The sequence below is a fragment of the Notolepis coatsorum genome, assembly GCF_963971535.1.
Source record: "Notolepis coatsorum genome assembly, chromosome: 19".
Lineage (NCBI taxonomy): Eukaryota > Metazoa > Chordata > Actinopteri > Aulopiformes > Paralepididae > Notolepis > Notolepis coatsorum.
Genome location: NC_140183.1, coordinates 65,489,091 through 65,507,759, shown reverse-complemented (window position 1 = coordinate 65,507,759; position 18,669 = coordinate 65,489,091). Strand labels below are relative to the sequence as shown.

The window sequence follows — 18,669 nt, the reverse complement described above, 5'->3', positions numbered from 1 at the left end:
ATCGTAGAAGCAAACATTTTCTCCGCAAATATTCTATATGGAATTCCGATTACATTTATTCCTTAAGAGGTGGTGTCATTATTAGTTGCTCCCAGGTCGACTCTATGTGGAGAGGACAGTATACATTTAACTTATAATAGGCATGGTTATAGATGTTGCAGAAGTATTGCTTTCTCGGTAATAGGTGGGTGGCTCTGAAAAGAGCCTTTGTGGGGTTTGTCGAAGAGGCTAAATAATTTACTTCTTGGCAGCCTTCTCTGTCTTCTTGGGCAGAAGGACAGCCTGGATGTTGGGCAGCACACCACCCTGAGCGATGGTCACTCCTCCCAGGAGTTTGTTGAGCTCCTCGTCGTTACGAACGGCCAGCTGCAGATGGCGGGGGATGATACGGCTCTTCTTGTTGTCACGGGCAGCGTTTCCAGCCAACTGCAGGATCTCAGCGGTCAGATAAACCAGCACAGCGGCCAGATAAACCGGAGCACCGGCTCCAACACGATGAGCATAGTTGCCTTTACGCAGCAGTCTGTGGACACGACCCACGGGGAAGGAACTGAAGCCCGGCACGAGAGGAGCGAGTCTTGGCCTTAGCTCTGGCCTTTCCTCCGGTCTTGCCTCTTCCAGACATGTTTATTATTCTCTCACGTTAAACGAGTTAGAAATTGAATGAAGTGAGTTGGAGAGTAACCTTTTATAGTCAAGCTTGTGTTTTCTCACCCAATCAGGAAAGACGTTTTGTTGGCGGTGTTTTCAAAAGACCAGTCCTCCAATAACCTCGTTGCCAGTTGTATCTCCGTGAAGTCATCCAATAACCCTGTGAGGTGTAGGCGGAGTAACGAGCTCACAGAGAGGAGACCAATCAGAAACTACTGAGCCTCCGCGTTAGTAATAATATTATAAGGCCAGAGTTTCGTCACACCAGCGTATTATTCTTGTTGAAGTGAAGACTAAAACGTAGTTTATCATAATGGCCAGAACTAACTAACAGAACTGATCTAATAGTTATCGATTACACTGCTGACAAGTAATACATATGACCCTATATGGTTAAATATAAATACAATCCGAACTATCATGTTTGCTCCTTGTCTGGAGCCCATTTGGGTTAAGCCTGCATGGTTTCCCCATTTCCAAAATGGTTTCTCAGTGTGGTCCTGAAATAGGTTAGCGCCCTTTAGATTGCCAGTGCCTACAAGTAGCGAATCCACGCTTCCAAACAAAAATGTTTATTTTATTTGTTCCTTTAGGGATTTACATACCTGTATATTCCTACTGGTTACCCTGCTTGCCAGTATGTACTATAGTGTCTTTATAGCTGTATCACTGTACATATTAATACTACAAGTACAACTCTGTACAGTACATACATCTGCTTAGCACTATTACTCAGTTGTACTCATTTATATATTTTATAGCGAGTTTATTCACCTGTATACAGCATACTACTATTGCATTTAACTGTTATATTTGCACTAGTTTGATGCCTTCTTTACACATTGTACTGTAATTGCATTGTATGTCAATAGATGTGTTGTACGAATAATCTTGAGGCATATCAATTTAATTTTAATTGTTCACATGTTCAGGAAGCCCCGCCGTGAGATGAGACTATTGTACTAGTCACTGAAACGTCTTTCACGTTAGTCTTCACCATTGAAATCACCACATAGTTATTAATTTCTACATATATGTACACGCTGTATAGTTACATGGCAATTCCAATGCAGTAATTACCTAGCAACGCCAGGAACCGTAGGAATTGAATCAGTGACTGGATTAAATTAAATGGTGCTATGCCCGAGACAACTCAGTTTAATACTTTGCACAAATAAACGTATGTAGAGTGTGCTCATTCAGTGACAATGTGGGTGGCTCTGAAAAGAGCCTTTGGGTTTTGGATAGTTAGGCTTGAATAGAAGTCTAGCCGCCGAAGCCGTACAGAGTGCGTCCCTGTCTCTTCAGAGCATAGACCACATCCATGGCTGTGACGGTCTTCCTCTTGGCGTGTTCGGTGTAGGTGACGGCATCACGGATCACGTTCTCCAGGAAGACCTTGAGAACACCACGAGTCTCCTCGTATATTAGACCGGAGATACGCTTCACTCCGCCACGACGAGCCAGACGACGGATGGCGGGTTTGGTGATTCCCTGGATGTTGTCACGAAGCACTTTGCGGTGACGCTTAGCACCTCCTTTACCAAGTCCCTTACCTCCCTTTCCTCTTCCACTCATTGTAACGTATGTTAGGAAACAAACGAATGTAGCAGTTGGCCAACCGCCTGCTTCTTTGAACCCTCTCTGAGGACGTGGTTGAGACCAAGAAGCGCGCAGGGACAAATGTGGAGGGAGGGTTTGAGGAAGTGTTGTTTTCCCAATACAATGCATCATCCTGAGACCCAGGGGGGGAAGTGTTGTCACTTGTATTATTTTTTTTAAACATTTAACATATATATATATATTTTGTTTTACTTAACTCTATTCATATTTTACAAAATGTGCACTGTAGTGCACCACCGGACTTCATTGATCGTAGAACAATAAGAATCATAGGATTATTTTTAAATTATGAAAATTGCATCCACATTCACATTGTCTTTTCACTGGCCAAAAGTGTGTGTGACAATGAAGAAAAGAAAACTTCTAATTTGATTCTTCTGAGGAAGGAGCTAGGAACCTGTCGGATGGGGAAGAAGGGAAGGAGGAGGTTGGGAATGCCGAAATATCGGATGTGTTGTGGTGGTAGTGTTGACGATTGGAGTTTGGGCGATGATGGTTGTGAGATTTGCGACTTGTGTTCACATGTTGACGAGTTGATGGTATGGGATTTGCCGTATCCGAGCCCTGTTTCCCCCAAGGGTTTGAGGTCGGGAGCTAGAAGTAGGAGTAGGAGTAGGAGTGAACGAAGCATGTCGCCGGTTTCGGGCCCTAGTTCCCCCCAGGGTTCGTCGTCGGGAGCCAGGGGCGGTGGAGCAAGTGGTGGACGTGATGAAGGAGAGGGTGTGGATAGGGATATGGAGTGTAGAGTAGGTGAGGAAAACGGGGGAGAGGGGTGGGAAAAGGTGGGGAAAAAGAGCAGGGAAAGTGGGGGGAAGGGGAGTAAGAGGAAGAAAGAGGGGGGAGATAGCTTGAGTGGGTCAGAGGATGAGGGTAGAGAGAAAGAGTTTGTAGGTTTGAATGTAGTGGTGCGATTCGAGGGAGTAGACGGAGTTAGGAACATAGAGCCGAGTCAGCTGTCAAACCTCATTAGAGCACAGTTAGGAGAGGTAAGGTACGGAAAGGTGTTAGATGATGGGAACTTATTTATAGGGTGTGTAAGTGTAGTGCAGGTAGAGAAGGCAAGGGAAATGAAGAGCATTGGCAAAGTGAAGGTCTGTGGAGTAGGGATAGTAGGGGAGAAAAGGGATGGTGGGTGCAAGGGGGTGATTAGTGGAATTCCAATTAAGGTCAGTATGGAGCAGCTGTTAGAAGAGTTGAGGAGTGACAAACGTAATGGGAAAGTTAAGAGTGTAGTTAGGATGAAGAGAGGTGTAGAGAAGGAGGAGACAGGGACGATAGTTATTCAGTTTGAGGGTGAGGTTAGTCAGAGAGTATTTTTAGGGTTTTTGGCATATAGGGTTAGGGAGTTTGTGCCAAAACCGTTGAGATGTTACAGGTGCCAGGAGTTTGGTCATATAGCTAGGTCATGTAGGAAGGGGCAGAGATGTGGTAGATGTAGTGGGGAGCATGAGTATGGGGAGTGTGACATGGGAGTGGAGCCGAGGTGTTGTAGTTGTGGTGGGAAGCATAGTGTAGGGTATTGGGGTTGTGAGGCGATGAAGCGAGAGGTAGTGGTCCAGCAGGTGAGAAGGGATGATAGGATTTCGTATGCAGAGGCAGTTAGGAAGGTAGGACAGGGAAAGCAAGGTAAGGAAGGAGAAGGGCATTTGGCAGTAAGGGTAGTGCAGGAGGATCAGGGGAAGCAAGGTGAGGATCAGGGGTTTAGAAAAGGGCATTTGTCAGTAGAGGAAGTACAGGAGGAGAAAGAGAGGGTGTGGGGGGAGAAGTTGGAGATAGTGGCATTTGTGACAAGAGTAGTGAATACAATAGTGATGGTTAGCAGTAGGACAGAGAGGTTAAAGTTAGTAGTTGAAGCAGCAGTACTAGACATGGGTATGAAGGGGTTGACAATGGGGCAAGTAACAAAGGAGTTAGGGAAGTTAGGGAAGAAGGTGGTTGTGAGTGATCAAGTAAGAGAGTTAGGGAAGGTGGTGGTGAGTGTAGAAAAAGCCAGAGTCAGCCCACAGGAGGCAATGAATGACTCGTAGATTAGGATTGGATAGGGTGGTGATGTTAGGGAAGGGGTTTTTGTTTTGGGTATTATGGGGTTTAATGGATTGTACAGTATGTGGCGGTATGCGCCTTCAGTGGTCGCGATCTGCCATTAACTCATGGAAGAAGAAGAAGAAGAAGAAGAAGAAGATTCTTCTGAATTGTTCCTGTAGCAGACAGGCCCCTTTTCTGAAGTAGACCAGTGTTCCTCTGGGAACCGTGTCAGTCAAGTACATGACTGAATTACCACCTATTCTCATCTGTTAATCTGTGTCATTCTTCCATGTTTGCTCTGATTAAAAACCTCAGATCCCTACATTTGGTTTTGGCCCATGAAGCCGTCTTTATCAACTTCATGTGGCTCAGTGCATTGCTACTGAGATATATTGTTTGTATATGTGATAGAAAAAGAAAGCAATACGCTTGGACCAGCACTCACAGATTTTGGTTATTTAATGGCAGCCTGAAACAAACATGTTTCGGAACAATTATTATGCATTTAATGGCAGCCTGAAACAAACATGTTTCGGAACAATTATGTTCCGAAACATGTTTGTTTCAGGCTGCCATTAAATAACCAAAATCTGTGAGTGCTGGTCCAAGCGTATTGCTTTCTTTTTCTATTATACTCCACAGGATTTCAGCACCCAGTGTTATATTTTGTGAGCGCAGTCTATCTTGACTTATTGTATATGTGATATAAATGGATGCTTGTGCCTTGCTAGTGAAATATATTGTTTTTATGTGATATAAATGCATGCTTGTGCGTTGCTACACTGAGATAGTCTCATGTATCTGCCATGACCGACTACCTTGTTGTTGTTGTCCTTACAGTATGCTATGCTGTAATTTGACCAGAACAAAGCTTATTTGTGTGTGTATGATTCCATTATGTTTAGGAATGCAGTATCATGTAATATGTTTGATAGAAAGTATATTGTCACCCCAGGAAGATTGCATCAGCTAATGGGGATCATAATCAAATCATACTGTAAGAAAGAAGTACACAAACAGTCCATGCAAGGCCTCTATTGTTAGTGTCTATTGGTGTAGTACATGTTGATACATTCTGAAGAAATGGTTCAAGGAATGAAACATACTATGTTTCTACTACCTGTACCATAGTGGGGCATTGGTTTGGTTTATAAACATGGCCCATGGTGAGACCCAGTCCTGTGTCATCTGTTTAGTAACCCAAACAAGAGTAAACCATCGGCTCAACTCAGCATCATCAGAAAACATCTCTTACAAAAATGTATCCTGGCATTCCTATGATAAAAAATAATGATACGTACCATTGATATCATGGTTTAAAATGGACTATACCATGTTATTAATGGTTCCATTACATTTACTATATGGCTGTACCATGGTAAATAATTTGTATGACTGGTACCATGGTAAAACAGAAAATATTTTTTTGTAAGGGCAGATTCAGAGCACCTTGTGAAACATAAAAGCAACTATTGAGCTGCTGATCAGTTTGATCAAAAGTGTCCTTATTAGTAAATACTGTTCAGAAAAGTTAGGCCCTAATCTGTGATTTTATGTTGTACGACAGAAACACATCTAGAGAAATTGTGACTAGATTTGAAGCATTAACATTACGAGTGGAGAGAGCATGGTGTGGTTTATCAGGGGATGCCTGTTGAGCAGAGTAACCTTTCAGCCAGATGTGGAGGCTGTGTATCCTGCTAAACATGGAGGGAGAGGGGGCCGGAGATGATCAGTATTGCTGAGGGTTACTTCTGATTGCTGGAGTTTGATGTCAACAATAACGTTATAAAAGGTTATTGTTGTTGTAATAATACATTTAACATACAACGCAAGGTTGTACATTGTACAGAAATATACAGAGCTCATATGATCAAATAATGAATACTATTTGCACTTGACTGTTGGAAATCATAGGACGTGTGGCTATGGGGTAGTTCATCTTTTTCATTATAATTAAATGAGCCTGGAATGTATTATTTTTGGAATAGCATTTCCACTTTGAAAATGATCAAATCAACATTATCCATGTGTATTATAAAGTCCAATAATGTATCATTGGTCAGGGTTCTAATACGGCAGGTGAAGATATATTAATTTACTGTATAAATGCGATGTACAAGCTAGTCTATCCAATCTAGCTACTTGTCAACAACCTAAAATCACTGGATTTTGACTAGTAAATATAATTTGCAACTTAATAGCCATCCAAACTATGATTTACAGTAATTTATTAAACAATAAGTAACATTATACAACTTCATCTCCCGACAGACAAACCTACCATGATAATAACTGTTCAAACTAAAGGCAATACCACTCATGAGAATAATAGGAATAACTCTCTCAGTCTCAGGACAGAGTGGGTGGCTCTTAAAAGAGCCTTTGGGTTAATCTTCAGTGAACAGGGTGGTTTACTTGGAGCTAGTGTACTTGGTCACAGCCTTGGTTCCCTCAGACACAGCGTGCTTCGCCAGCTCACCGGGCAGCAGCAGACGCACAGCGGTCTGGATCTCCCTGGAGGTGATGGTGCGACGCTTGTTGTAGAGAGCCAGGCGCGAGGCTTCTCCAGCGATGCGCTCGAAGATGTCGTTAACGAAGGAGTTCATGATCCCCATGGCCTTGGAGGAAACACCGGTGTCGGGATGAACCTGCTTCAGGACTTTGTAAATGTAGATGGCATAACTCTCCTTCCTGGACTTTCTGCGCTTCTTGCCTCCCTTGGCAGCGATCTTGGTGACGGCTTTCTTGGAGCCCTTCTTGGGCGCTGGCTTGGCTGGTTCAGGCATATTCGACGGCTTATCAGAATCGAATGGTGACGGTCGCTTACGGTTTCCTGCCTTATTTGTAGGAGGTCGATGCAAATAGTACTGCGTGGCTCCTACGATACGATTGGTCGGGCGTGGCGCACGTGTGTCAAGCTAATAGAAGTTAAGTTCTCATTTAGCCAGTAGAGGGCAGAAGAGTTTCAGCCATGAGTTTGTTCTGCTTTACTCTCTTAAATTAAACGATTATCTATGAGCAGGGGTGTAGCTCCAGATTCTGGGCCCCATGAAAGAATGTATTTGTAGGCCCCCAGTGAATGCGAGCGCGCGTGAGCGCGCGAGAGAATTTTTTTTGTGCCATTTTTTTATTGATGAAAACGCATAATATGGTTTTTACCTATACATTCGGATCAGCAGTTCAGCACCTGCACTGTTGGTGGGTGATCCTAGTAAAGGATGTCGCATTGCGTTCATCTTCAATGAATGGACCAATGCAATAGTCTACCAAAGCCCCCCCTCTCTCTCTATATATATCTCACACACACACTTCAGAAACAAACATAGTATCAATGAGAGCATCAATAATACACCTGAGTGATGTCTAGTAAGAAAAAAAAAAAAAAAAAATGTTGGGGCCCCCCTCAGTGCTGGGCCCTTGGAATCATCCTAAGCTACCCCCCCCAGCTAAGCCCCTGTCTATGAGTACTACTACTAATAATGCTGATCAGGTGTTACAGGTATAAAGACACTATGGTAGTAAGTCATACTGGCCAGTGAGGGTTATTATATATAGTCACAAGTATATAAAAAAGATTATATGCAGGCATATTCTACGGTAGCCCTAGGAGGCCATGCACACATTTGATTTACTATTCATTTTCATCATTTACTCGACATAACAAATAGTTTATTTGTGATAACGGATTAATTTATTTCGTTATCTCGAGATTGTTTGGAAGTGTGTATTCGCTACTTGTAGTCACTATTTCAGCACCATGGACAGTACCGGACCACGCTGACCATTTTGGAAATGGGGAAAGCATGCAGGCTCAACCAAAATGAACTCCAGACAAGGCTCTGGAGCAAACACTGAGAATCCGGATTGTATTTATTTTCAACTATACGAGTCATATTTATTACTAGTCAGCAGTGTATTCGATGAACTAATGGATCCGAGAAAGACTAACTGAATATGAACATAGGACTTCAATATTACGTTTTGCGTAGTCGAGTTATGAATCATTCTGGTTACCCGGTATTGAGCTACGATAGTCATCAAACGAACGTATTACACATCACCAACTTCATCCACGTGGAATCAGAACATAGTTAGAATAAGGAAACTGGGCTCATTCATGATTATTGAGGTGGCTCTTAAAAGAGCCTTTAGGGGAACAACTAGTCAACAGGTCGATTTAAGCTCGCTCTCCACGGATGCGGCGGGCCAGCTGGATGTCTTTGGGCATGATGGTCACCCTCTTGGCGTGGATGGCGCACAGGTTGGTGTCCTCAAACAGACCGACCAGATAAGCCTCGCTGGCCTCCTGAAGAGCCATGATAGCAGAGCTCTGGAAGCGCAGGTCGGTCTTGAAGTCCTGGGCGATTTCTCTGACCAGGCGCTGGAAAGGCAGCTTGCGGATCAGCAACTCGGTGGACTTCTGGTAACGACGGATCTCCCTCAGCGCCACGGTACCGGGCCTGTAACGATGAGGTTTCTTCACGCCGCCGGTAGCCGGTGCGCTCTTACGGGCAGCCTTGGTGGCGAGCTGCTTCCTTGGCGCTTTGCCACCGGTGGACTTACGAGCCGTCTGCTTAGTTCTGGCCATTATGAGAAACTATGTTTCAGTCTTCACTTCAACAATAATAATACGCTGCTGTGTAGAAACTCTGGCCTTTATTACTAACGCGGAGGCGCAGTCGTTTCTGATTGGTCTCCTCTCTGTAAGGTCGTTACTCCGCCTACACCTCACAGGGTTATTGGAGGACTTCACGGAGATACAACTGGGAACGAGGTTATTGGAGGACTGGTCTTTTGGAAAACCGCCAACAAAATGTCTTTCTATTACCGAGAAAGCAATACTTCTTCTATAGCCATGCCTTTTATAAGTTAAATGTATACTGTCCTCTCCACATACAGTTTCGACCTGGGAGCAACTAATAATGACATCACCTCTTAAGGAATAAGTTTAATCGGAATTCCATATAGAATATTTGTGGAGAAAATGTTTGCTTCTACAATAAGTGCCTTGTTTGACTCCTTATATTTACATTCGTCGAGAGCGTTCCAGCCAAATTAGTTTTTAATTTCACTATTTTAGATCAGATTAGATTACAATGAATTGTCATTATATAGTACAACGAAAATAAATTGGCGTCTTTCTAGAGTACAAATGTAAAAGTAAAGTGCAATAGGATTAAACTGAAGTATAATAAATGAGTACTATACCGAGTATTGTAATAATGCTGATCAGATGTGTGTACAGTGTTATAGGTATAAATACACTATGGTAGTAAGTCATACTGACCAGTGGTATAAGGTAAGGTATATAAAAAAGATGATATGCAGCAGGTGTATTCAGACATAAGTGGATTTATATATACTATACATGCACGCAAGAGTTACATGGGTAGAATATAGTTTGAGCCTCAAACTATATTCTACCCTGTAGTGATTACAGTGTAAGGCAGTAGGCAACAGAGTTCAAACAGTATGGATAACTTATCCTAGAGTATTAATTTAACTGACTAGAAGTTAGCCAATATGAAGTACCTTATGTATAAGAATGACTTACTTTCACCATTGTTATTGCCCCAAACTACAGCTATGGAATTCTAACAGAACAGACAGCAATGGAATTCTGGACTAAATCAGTTATTCAAAATAATGCAGCAATGCTGCACTTTGAGTGCCACGCCCAAGATTATTCGGGTTTACGCCCCGACCGCTGAGTGCCACGCCCCGGCTATTCTCGGGTATTTTTTTTTATTTTTTTATTAGCGATCTGAAATCATATTGCATCACGCGAGCCTACCGTTGGATATCCTAGACCGCCGCCGCTCAGATCCCAGGTGGTAAATCACCCTTTTGGAATGGACTCAATGAAAGTGAATGTGAGAACGGATTTCTGACTCCACATTTTACTTCTCACTGATGCAGCCGGGGTCTACCAGAGTTCATTCTGGAGCCTCTGAGCCGCGCGGATCATGAGTTCTACTGTATACATGTTAGATCTATACACTTATCGATTTTTTCGAATGGTGATCAGGAATTGGAATATACCATTTGGATACCATCTGATGTCAGGTAAGGAATCTATGTTATCAGTGTTAGGATAATCAGACTTGTTTTCACAGAGATATAAGCGTTTATGTGATATGTGATATAGCTGTTTTCACTGTAAAAGCCATGAGGAAATAAGACCAGCGGTTACCAGCGTGCGGCACGAACGTGCGTGCGTGCACATATACTATCGATCATCTAGCGTTTATTTGAAAACGATTCATAAATAGGCCGACAAATATCAACGTTCTGGAATATTCCAGTAAAAGGTGATTATCATAGAATGGGTTGTTTTTCACTGGAAAACAGGGGAAACAAAGAAATGTGTGAAGAATGTATTTTGCACATTATCTCACTAACGTCCCAAAACTGCTTTGCACACATCCATTTATAGTTTGAGATATTGGGAGTCAATTAGTTTGAATACCATTGGGGACATTGAATCCTTGTGTTGTTAATTACAGCTCAATGAAATTAAAAGGCAGCAGTCCCTATAAAACAAGGTTTCATTAATTATGTGCACAATACATCCGATTTTATTTTGGTTAAGTGCCTCTTAATTAATATTTTCTGGGAATATATGTATAGCAGTATCTTCCAGACTGATATTAAACTTAAAACAAAATATTTAGAATAATTAAGTGTATCTAAATGCTGGAATCGATTCATCGATAATCTAATGATTTCAGGAATGGAACCGCTCTACTGGTGCTGCTGCAATTTATCCAGGACACAAAACAAGAACCATAGTAGATTTGCTTCTATCCACTATTAAACAATGCATTAGGAGAGAATGTGTCATTTCAGGGATAGTAGTGGTTGGCTCTAAAAAGAGCCTTTTGTGTGTTTTAGACAAACAGTATCTTATCACATGGTGCAGTGAGCAGCAACTTGTCTCAGTATTTTGCTTTTAAAATGGTTCAAATGTCATTATAATCCAGTCAGTACTCGTTCCCCTGTGAGTTGAGCTGCCTGGTGAGGGACTGGCAGTAAAACAAGGCATCTGGTGTCATGCTTTTGGTTATAAACTTGTACTTTCTCAGTGCTGGTAAACACAGTCATTGCTGGCGTCTGCATGATATGTGTTACTTTGTCTTCTGTGGAAGATTACCACTTCTGTGGAAGGCTTTATGTAGCTCATGATGAATTAAATCTACAATTACTTTTATGAAGATTAAAAAAAAATACACAAGGAAGGTACAATGTAACTTTCCTTTTGGGAGAGACTTGCCTATATTGTCAAACTGCTGCATGCTGTCGATTAAAGCCCAGACGGAAAGCTTAACAATTAAAAAAATCTGTTTCAATTACATGTCAATTGTAATAATAGGCACAAGTTAGTTAGTAATAAAGCATACGAGTCATAATAATAACAGCTGGCACAACAGGGGGAATAAAACATGTCACACTCTGATCATAGTCATCCCAACGGTGCTAATGCAGTCATTGCGCGTAATTACGCATGCACATTATGACATACATTTCAATATGTTTCCAATTGATAGGACTCAGTTGGTTGTTGCAAAGGGTATTTTGCACTGTTGTGAAGTATGGTAGTCTGTCTGCTACATGTTATATTGTCCTCTCTGGTAAACAAGAATACCCTGAAGACTCTGGCAGGACCACTCATTCAAGGGTACTACGACTATACTTGCACCTCATGGTACCAAAGCACCTCAAAGGCGCTAAAAACAAGATTACATCACAAAACAAACTGGTCAGACTACTACTTACACCCCACCCCCTTCGTGAATATGACAGGCAGCATCCTAGACATGATCCAGGAAAAACAAATGCATATAGGGACATGCGTTTATTCATTTGTCACCCGACCTTGACAAATCATTGGGAACTCTCTCAAAATAAAGTGGGTGGCTCTGAAAAGAGCCTTTGGGTGAATACGGGTTAGATGGACAGGGAAGTTTACTTGGAGCTGGTGTACTTGGTCACAGCCTTGGTTCCCTCAGAGACTGCGTGCTTGGACAGTTCACCGGGGAGCAGCAGGCGGACGGCGGTCTGGATCTCCCTGGAAGTGATGGTCCTACGCATGTTGTAGAGAGCCAGGCGGGAGGCTTCACTGGCGATGTCGTCTATGGCCGACATCTTGCCCATGTGCGTATCGGGCGCTCTGGTCTCGTTTCTTTCGGCACTCTTTGTCTGTGTGCCCCGATGATCTGCAGAAGTTGCACCAGACCGTCTTGTTGCAGTTATCCCTCCGATGCCCATTCTCTCCGCATCGCCAACACGTCAGCTCCGTCGTGGGCCTGGCCTTCTCCCTCGGTGTCGCTCTGGTTTTCAGTGCTATCCCCCCCGCTTCCGCGGCGTCTGGGTGGATATCCTCGGAGGCCTCAAAGTTCTGCAGCTTGGCTTTGAACTGCCCCAATGTCATGTCCGTTGAACTGTGGGTAACCAGTAGCACGAACGGACTGTACAACTCCGGTAGTCCTCTCATTACCATCACCATCATTAGCCCCTCACCTGGTGCCTCTCCTGCACTCTTGAGCGCCGTCATGATCTGCTCAGCTCGGATGATGTATTCTGTCATCGTCTCTGTGTGCCCCTTCTTCAGAGCCGTTAACGTTACGTAGAGGGACACTACTCGGGGCCTTCCCTGTCCGATGTAATGCTCCCTCAACACTCCCAGGCTTTCTCTGCCTTTGTCCTTCGTGTCGCGGAATATTAGCCCCAAGCTCGTATCGTCGAGCAGCGGCGCCAACTCACAGTATGCGTCTGCATAAGCTTGTCGTCTTGGCCTTGGTCCTCCGCCGTCAGTGGTCCCGCGGGGGCCGCCAAGATCACCGCCTTGAGTCCTGCGCTGTGCATGCAACATAGCATGCGCTCTTCCCAGAGCTCATATCCCTCCGCCTTTCCATTAAATGAGGGCCATTTGCTCCTTCCCTTGGTCGCCATCCTCCTTCTTGGTGGTAGGTGGTAGGTGTAGCTTAAGCTCCGTTGGCCTAGTATCTAGCCACGCGGTACTCCCGGTGCTACTCTGGCCTACACTTCAGCTAAGCTAGCTACCCTTATTATTTCGCCCCTGCGAGATCTGGGCCCATAACCTGTTGACAGAATAGACCTATCTCAAACCCTGCCCCTTTTCTTGATCCTCCAATCACAGCTGTCGCTTACCGAGGAAGTCCGAGGTAAGCGACAGCTGTGATTGGAGGATCAAGAAAAGAGGGCAGGGTTTGAGATAGGTCCATTGGCTATGGGGCGACAATAATATGTACAAGAGGCATGGTTTCTATCTTTGGCCTTGCTCTGCTGGCAGCGGTTTATTCATTCACATGATTCATAACACAGCAGCTCATGTGGTCTCCACTCCGGGAGAGGCAGATGTGGGAAGAAGATAGAGAGGGAGGGGACCAAGGCTTAAATATTCCCAACCTGGCGTAGACAGTAGAAGCTCCGCCTATAGCGCCCTTCAGTGGACACAGATATATATGCAGTCATGGGAGCAGTAGAGGACAGTTACAGTTAGTTACAACTAGGCCTGCCACGATAACACATTTTGCTGGGAGATTAATTGCCCCCGAAAATATCGCGATAAGCGATATTATTGCGACCGGTTAGAGAATTTTTTTTTGAAGACATTTATTTCCCAAAAGTTCTCAATTTTCTTTTAAAAATTCACTAATATAATGATAATAGCATAATAATGCAAGGACACCGTTTCAAAGTGCAATAAACTTTTATTTAACATTGGAAGACATTTTAAATATCATAAATAAAAAAATGCTCAGTTTGATTGTTATAAAACAAACTGAAACTGGAAATAAGCCCTCTGTCTGGCTTTTTGTGTCATCCTTTTAACATGTACATGTATTATTAATGTACCTTGCGCCGTGGTACAAAATGTTAATAAAGTGTGAGGAAAAAACTGGAAACGTAATAAATAAAAAGGCAGTGAAACAATAATCAAATAAACACCAAAATATATACTATTGTAGGGGACGGGAAATCACGATCAAAGAGAGTGAAGTTTCTTTGACCACACATCAGTGTGCATCATTTAATAGCATAGCCATGGCTACCACAACAAACAAAGTCAAGCGTTAATATGGCCGCTCTAGATACCCCGGATGCCCCGTGTCCTTAAAGTGACAGTGTAGGTGGATTATGTCCCGTCCAGGTAAGTGCCCATGTAAGTGCCCACTACATATGTCCCCCCAGAATTCACCCTACTAACTCACAAAACGGGTCGGTAGACGGACCTCCCGACCATAACGGCTCCGAACAACTGGAGCCGGCATATGAGCTACCTTGGGACCGCCTGGGGCCTTGCGGTGGCGGGGAGGGCAGGGGGCAAGGTGCCTAATGGGCGGTGAGGGACTCAGTGTCGGTGCTGTCGTTCTGCAGCTAGATACTATTGCCTCCCACTCACGAGCTCCATGTAATGCGGAAGTACTGGTGCTCTTCTTTAAGGCGGTGTTTTGCAAATATATTTTAGGTGCATTACCGCCACCTACTGGACTGGAGTGTACATTTTTAGAAACCCATTTCCCACCATTGATTGATTGATTGAAAACTTTATTTAACAGATTGCAGAATGGGTACAGTACAGTACAGCTGCTCAATACATACAATTGTTAAGGGGATGCAGACCAGAGAAAGACTTTCGTCTTGTTTACATCAGGGTCCCCCATTTTCAATTCATCATAACATATGACACACACAACACACAGATAGACAGTACTGCTACATCTATACATTTATGACATACCAGATTTGCAAATACAGTACTGTTTGTGATACAGAAAGAGTCCAGAAAAGAGAGTATATACATTTGACGTAGAAACTGTACATTGGAGGAGGTTGGGTAGGTGGGGGGGGGGGGGGGACTGTACATTGGAGGTGGTTGGGTAGGGGGTGGGTGGGGGACACTGTACACTGTACATTGGAATATTAACAAAGCCATACTTGGTCATTTACTGTACATTGGAGGGGGTTGGGTTAGGACATTTGCAGGGGCCAGTTTCGAATTGCAGTCTCCCGTAGATGTTCTTTGAGTGGTTTTGAAAGTGGGTAGTGATTCACATTACTTTACAGCTTTGGGTAGGGCGTTCCACATTGATGTGGCATAATTGCGAAACGTGTTTAGTCCCTTGTTTGAGCCGAATCTGGGTTTAACATGATTTGTGGAGCTCCCTCTGGTGTTGTGATCGTGGTATTCACCGACCTTTGGGAAGTATTTTGACATGTACATGGGTACCTTGGTCGTGTAGTGTATCTTGTAGACCAGGCCCATTGCAAGTTGCTGTACTCTGTCGTCTACTCTAAGCCATCCTAGGTTGTCAAAGTGGGCAGGGGTGAGGTGGGTTCTAGGAGTCAGGTCAAGCAGTAGTCCGACCAGTTTGTTTTGAGATGTTTGTAATTTTGTTTTTAGTGCCTTTGAGGTGCTTTGGTACCATGAGGTGCAAGCATAGTCGTAGTACCCTTGAATGAGTGCTCCTGCCAGAGTCTTCAGGGTATTCTTGTTTACCAGAGAGGAGATCCGGTACAAGAATCGAGTTTGTTGGTTGACTTTTTTTATTACATTGGATGCCATACATTGGATGTCACAGGAAAGATTAGCCTCTAGGATGGAACCCAGGTAGGTAATTTCATCTTTCCTTGTGACAATATTGTCACCCACTGTAACTAAGAAGCCGTCGGTCTTGCTGAGTTTGTTATTTGAACCGAAGAGAATGGACTCTGTTTTGCCCATGTGTAATGATAGTTTGTTATCGGCGAGCCATATGCAGATTTTGCCTAGTTCCGAGCTGAGGGTTTTTTCAACCTGTAACTTGTTCCTGTCAGAGACCAGCAGGGCTGAGTCGTCCGCAAACAGGAACAAGTTGCAGTCACAAGCTGATGACATGTCATTTGCATAAATTAGGAACAGTAGCGGTCCTAGTATGCTTCCTTGTGGAACACCACAGCTCACTGGGAGGGGGGTGGATAGGGTACCGTTTACCTCCACCATCTGTTCTCTCCCCTCCAGGTAGGATTGCATCCAGCTCACTAATAGACTATCAAAACCAATTGCTTTTAGCTTGTCAATCAGAATGGTGTGATTGACAGTGGTGGTGGCTCACCACCTTAAGCAGCGTACTATGTAATCCTGATGATGTAGAGGAAGAACTAACGATAGTTGTCTTAGTTATAGGGACTGCTACCTTATCATTTCATTGAGCTGTAATTATTTCACTTAAATTTTTTTTTTATATAATAACTTAAAATAAACACAAAGACATACATACCAGTGGCTCAGCAATACTGGTGACATTAATCAACTACTAGAACATAAACCAGGGGTAGATGGAACAGAAATAACACATATATATAATAATATTTTATTATACCTTATGATAATTAAGTATAATGATACTATTAATAATTAATATTATAATATACATTATACCTATTTTATTATAGAGCAAAAATGTCCTACTAAGTCCTGCTAAAAATCCGGCAAAGAATCAAGAATAGATTTGTAAGCAGCTTTATCTGTGTGGAATCGAATCCAGCTATGAAGACTGAAGGATCCTTCACAAGGGCACAGTATATGTGACCAAGGCGTGTCTTGTGGCGTACGACCAAGGTGTGGTATTTGTGTGTGAATGCCGATTACAGGCAAGGCTCCATAGCTCAGTGGTTAGAGCACTGGTCTTGTAAACCAGGGGTCGCGAGTTCAATTCTCGCTGGGGCCTGAAATCTTTGTCTTTAGCGTATTTGTTTGCGACCGTGTTGACGGCGCCGCTGTGACATCAATGAATGATACCAGCGGTCAGCCTTACTGCAGTCCAAGGAAACTATAAAAGGAGGAAGGCTCGTTACGTCACTGTGAATGCACATTTATGCAAAGTGTGGAAACTTTCAGTTAAATTTGATATCGCAGGCTCCTCGTTTATGTCATTTAAACGTGTTATTACCTGTCAGAATCATCGCCAATGTGTTGCATTGTTAACTAGCTAACGTTTGATAGGTTGATGTATAATTATTTTGCTTCTCCTCCATGCAACTCCATCTAGAACTGGCACCAAGCAGTTTAGAACGCTGGTGTAATGACTCTTCCTTCATTAATAGTTCCTTGACTGCAGTTGCTCTCAATATTAAACGTCACCAACGGTTGTGTTAATAATTAATGGATGTCTGACAAAAACAACAACTTTGTACAGGCAATTCTTACCTAATGTAAAATCTTTATTGACTACACATGGAATTACAATGTGTATGAATAATCTATCAGATCCATCTGTAAAACTTTAAACGGAGGGGCAGAGAAATATAACATTATGAAAAATGGCACAGGAATGCATAAGCAAATACTTGTCGACTATTACATTTTTTTTTAACATTTAAAATCTCTTTGAATCTCATCCTTTCTCTCCAAGAATGTTACATTCTATCCACTTCAGTTCAGTTTTTCCTAATGAAGAACCGGAATGTTAGTTGTTCCATGTGTGGAATATCAACGCACCCCCTGCCCCAATACCATCTTGTGTGGTGTCCTGGTCTGTGGGACCCGTTTTCAATGTTTTGTAAAAGAGAAATAATAGTGAATTATTTGTTTAACTTGACTCATTGGCCGTGGTTAATTTTTGGTGAAGAAAATATAAAATAACATTGTCATTGAGTGCACAGTGTGTCCACAGTGTGGACCTCCACGAGCAGTATTTGGAATGGCGATCAGATAATTGGATTATTTCTTTTGCATTACATCAGATACAAAGTAAGAACACTATATACAAATTTGATCGTTGATCTGATATTTCTTTCTACCCCGATCGAAGCTGTCTGTGTGTGTGTGTGTGTGTGGCTGTGTGCCGTTGGGTGGGAGGAGGCGGCGGGGGAGCCCGCACTACAAGGGTCTTTTCATTCTTGCATGGGAAAGGATAATAATGATAACCTAGCGCTGATTTCAGGAAGATTCAATAATCAGGCGAAAAATGACAACGTGTTCACTATATTCTATACTATATTCATATTCAAAACGGAAATGTACCGATGAAAAAACAATCTGTTTCGTGGATGTTGACTGGAAGCAACTCATTGACAGTCGACGGGTGTATTAGACCCATAGATATAATATAAGATATATTTTAAGCACTCACAAGTTAACAAAGCGCCCCATTGACTTACAGCACTGGCGTAATAGCGCCCTCTGGCGCATTAACACTTTCAGTGCCAGCCATAACGTTGATTAATGTCCTTGAGTGCCATCATCCACTTCAATGATAGCGTTAAAAACGCATAATCTATGTTTTAAATTATGGCTATGTGTCTAATCTGCCCGTCGCTTATCAATGACTTGTTTGCAGTCAACATTGTCGAAACAAATTT

The 18,669-nt window shown here is 43.0% G+C and overlaps 4 protein-coding genes across 4 annotated transcripts; all 4 read right to left on the bottom strand.

Moving 5' to 3' along the window:
• Nucleotides 1-237: 237 nt before the first annotated feature.
• On the bottom strand, nucleotides 238-1,438 carry LOC311246531 (histone H2A-like; the record flags this gene model as incomplete). The annotated part of the gene is made up of 3 exons (XM_084336681.1): nucleotides 238-550; nucleotides 715-811; nucleotides 1,426-1,438. The coding sequence occupies 3 exons, from the start codon at nucleotides 1,436-1,438 to the stop codon at nucleotides 238-240; spliced, it is 423 nt and encodes a 140-aa protein (XP_084192807.1).
• A 479-nt stretch (nucleotides 1,439-1,917) lies between these two features.
• On the bottom strand, nucleotides 1,918-2,229 carry LOC311245800 (histone H4; the record flags this gene model as incomplete). Its single annotated transcript, XM_084335788.1, has 1 exon — nucleotides 1,918-2,229. The coding sequence occupies one exon, from the start codon at nucleotides 2,227-2,229 to the stop codon at nucleotides 1,918-1,920; it is 312 nt and encodes a 103-aa protein (XP_084191914.1).
• A 4,282-nt stretch (nucleotides 2,230-6,511) lies between these two features.
• On the bottom strand, nucleotides 6,512-7,088 carry LOC311246804 (histone H2B-like; the record flags this gene model as incomplete). The annotated part of the gene is made up of 1 exon (XM_084337056.1): nucleotides 6,512-7,088. The coding sequence occupies one exon, from the start codon at nucleotides 7,086-7,088 to the stop codon at nucleotides 6,714-6,716; it is 375 nt and encodes a 124-aa protein (XP_084193182.1). The 3' UTR covers nucleotides 6,512-6,713.
• A 1,391-nt stretch (nucleotides 7,089-8,479) lies between these two features.
• Nucleotides 8,480-8,890, bottom strand: LOC311245842 (histone H3.2-like; the record flags this gene model as incomplete). Its single annotated transcript, XM_084335847.1, has 1 exon — nucleotides 8,480-8,890. One exon carries the CDS (start codon nucleotides 8,888-8,890, stop codon nucleotides 8,480-8,482), a length of 411 nt encoding a protein of 136 aa, XP_084191973.1.
• Nucleotides 8,891-18,669: the final 9,779 nt, after the last annotated feature.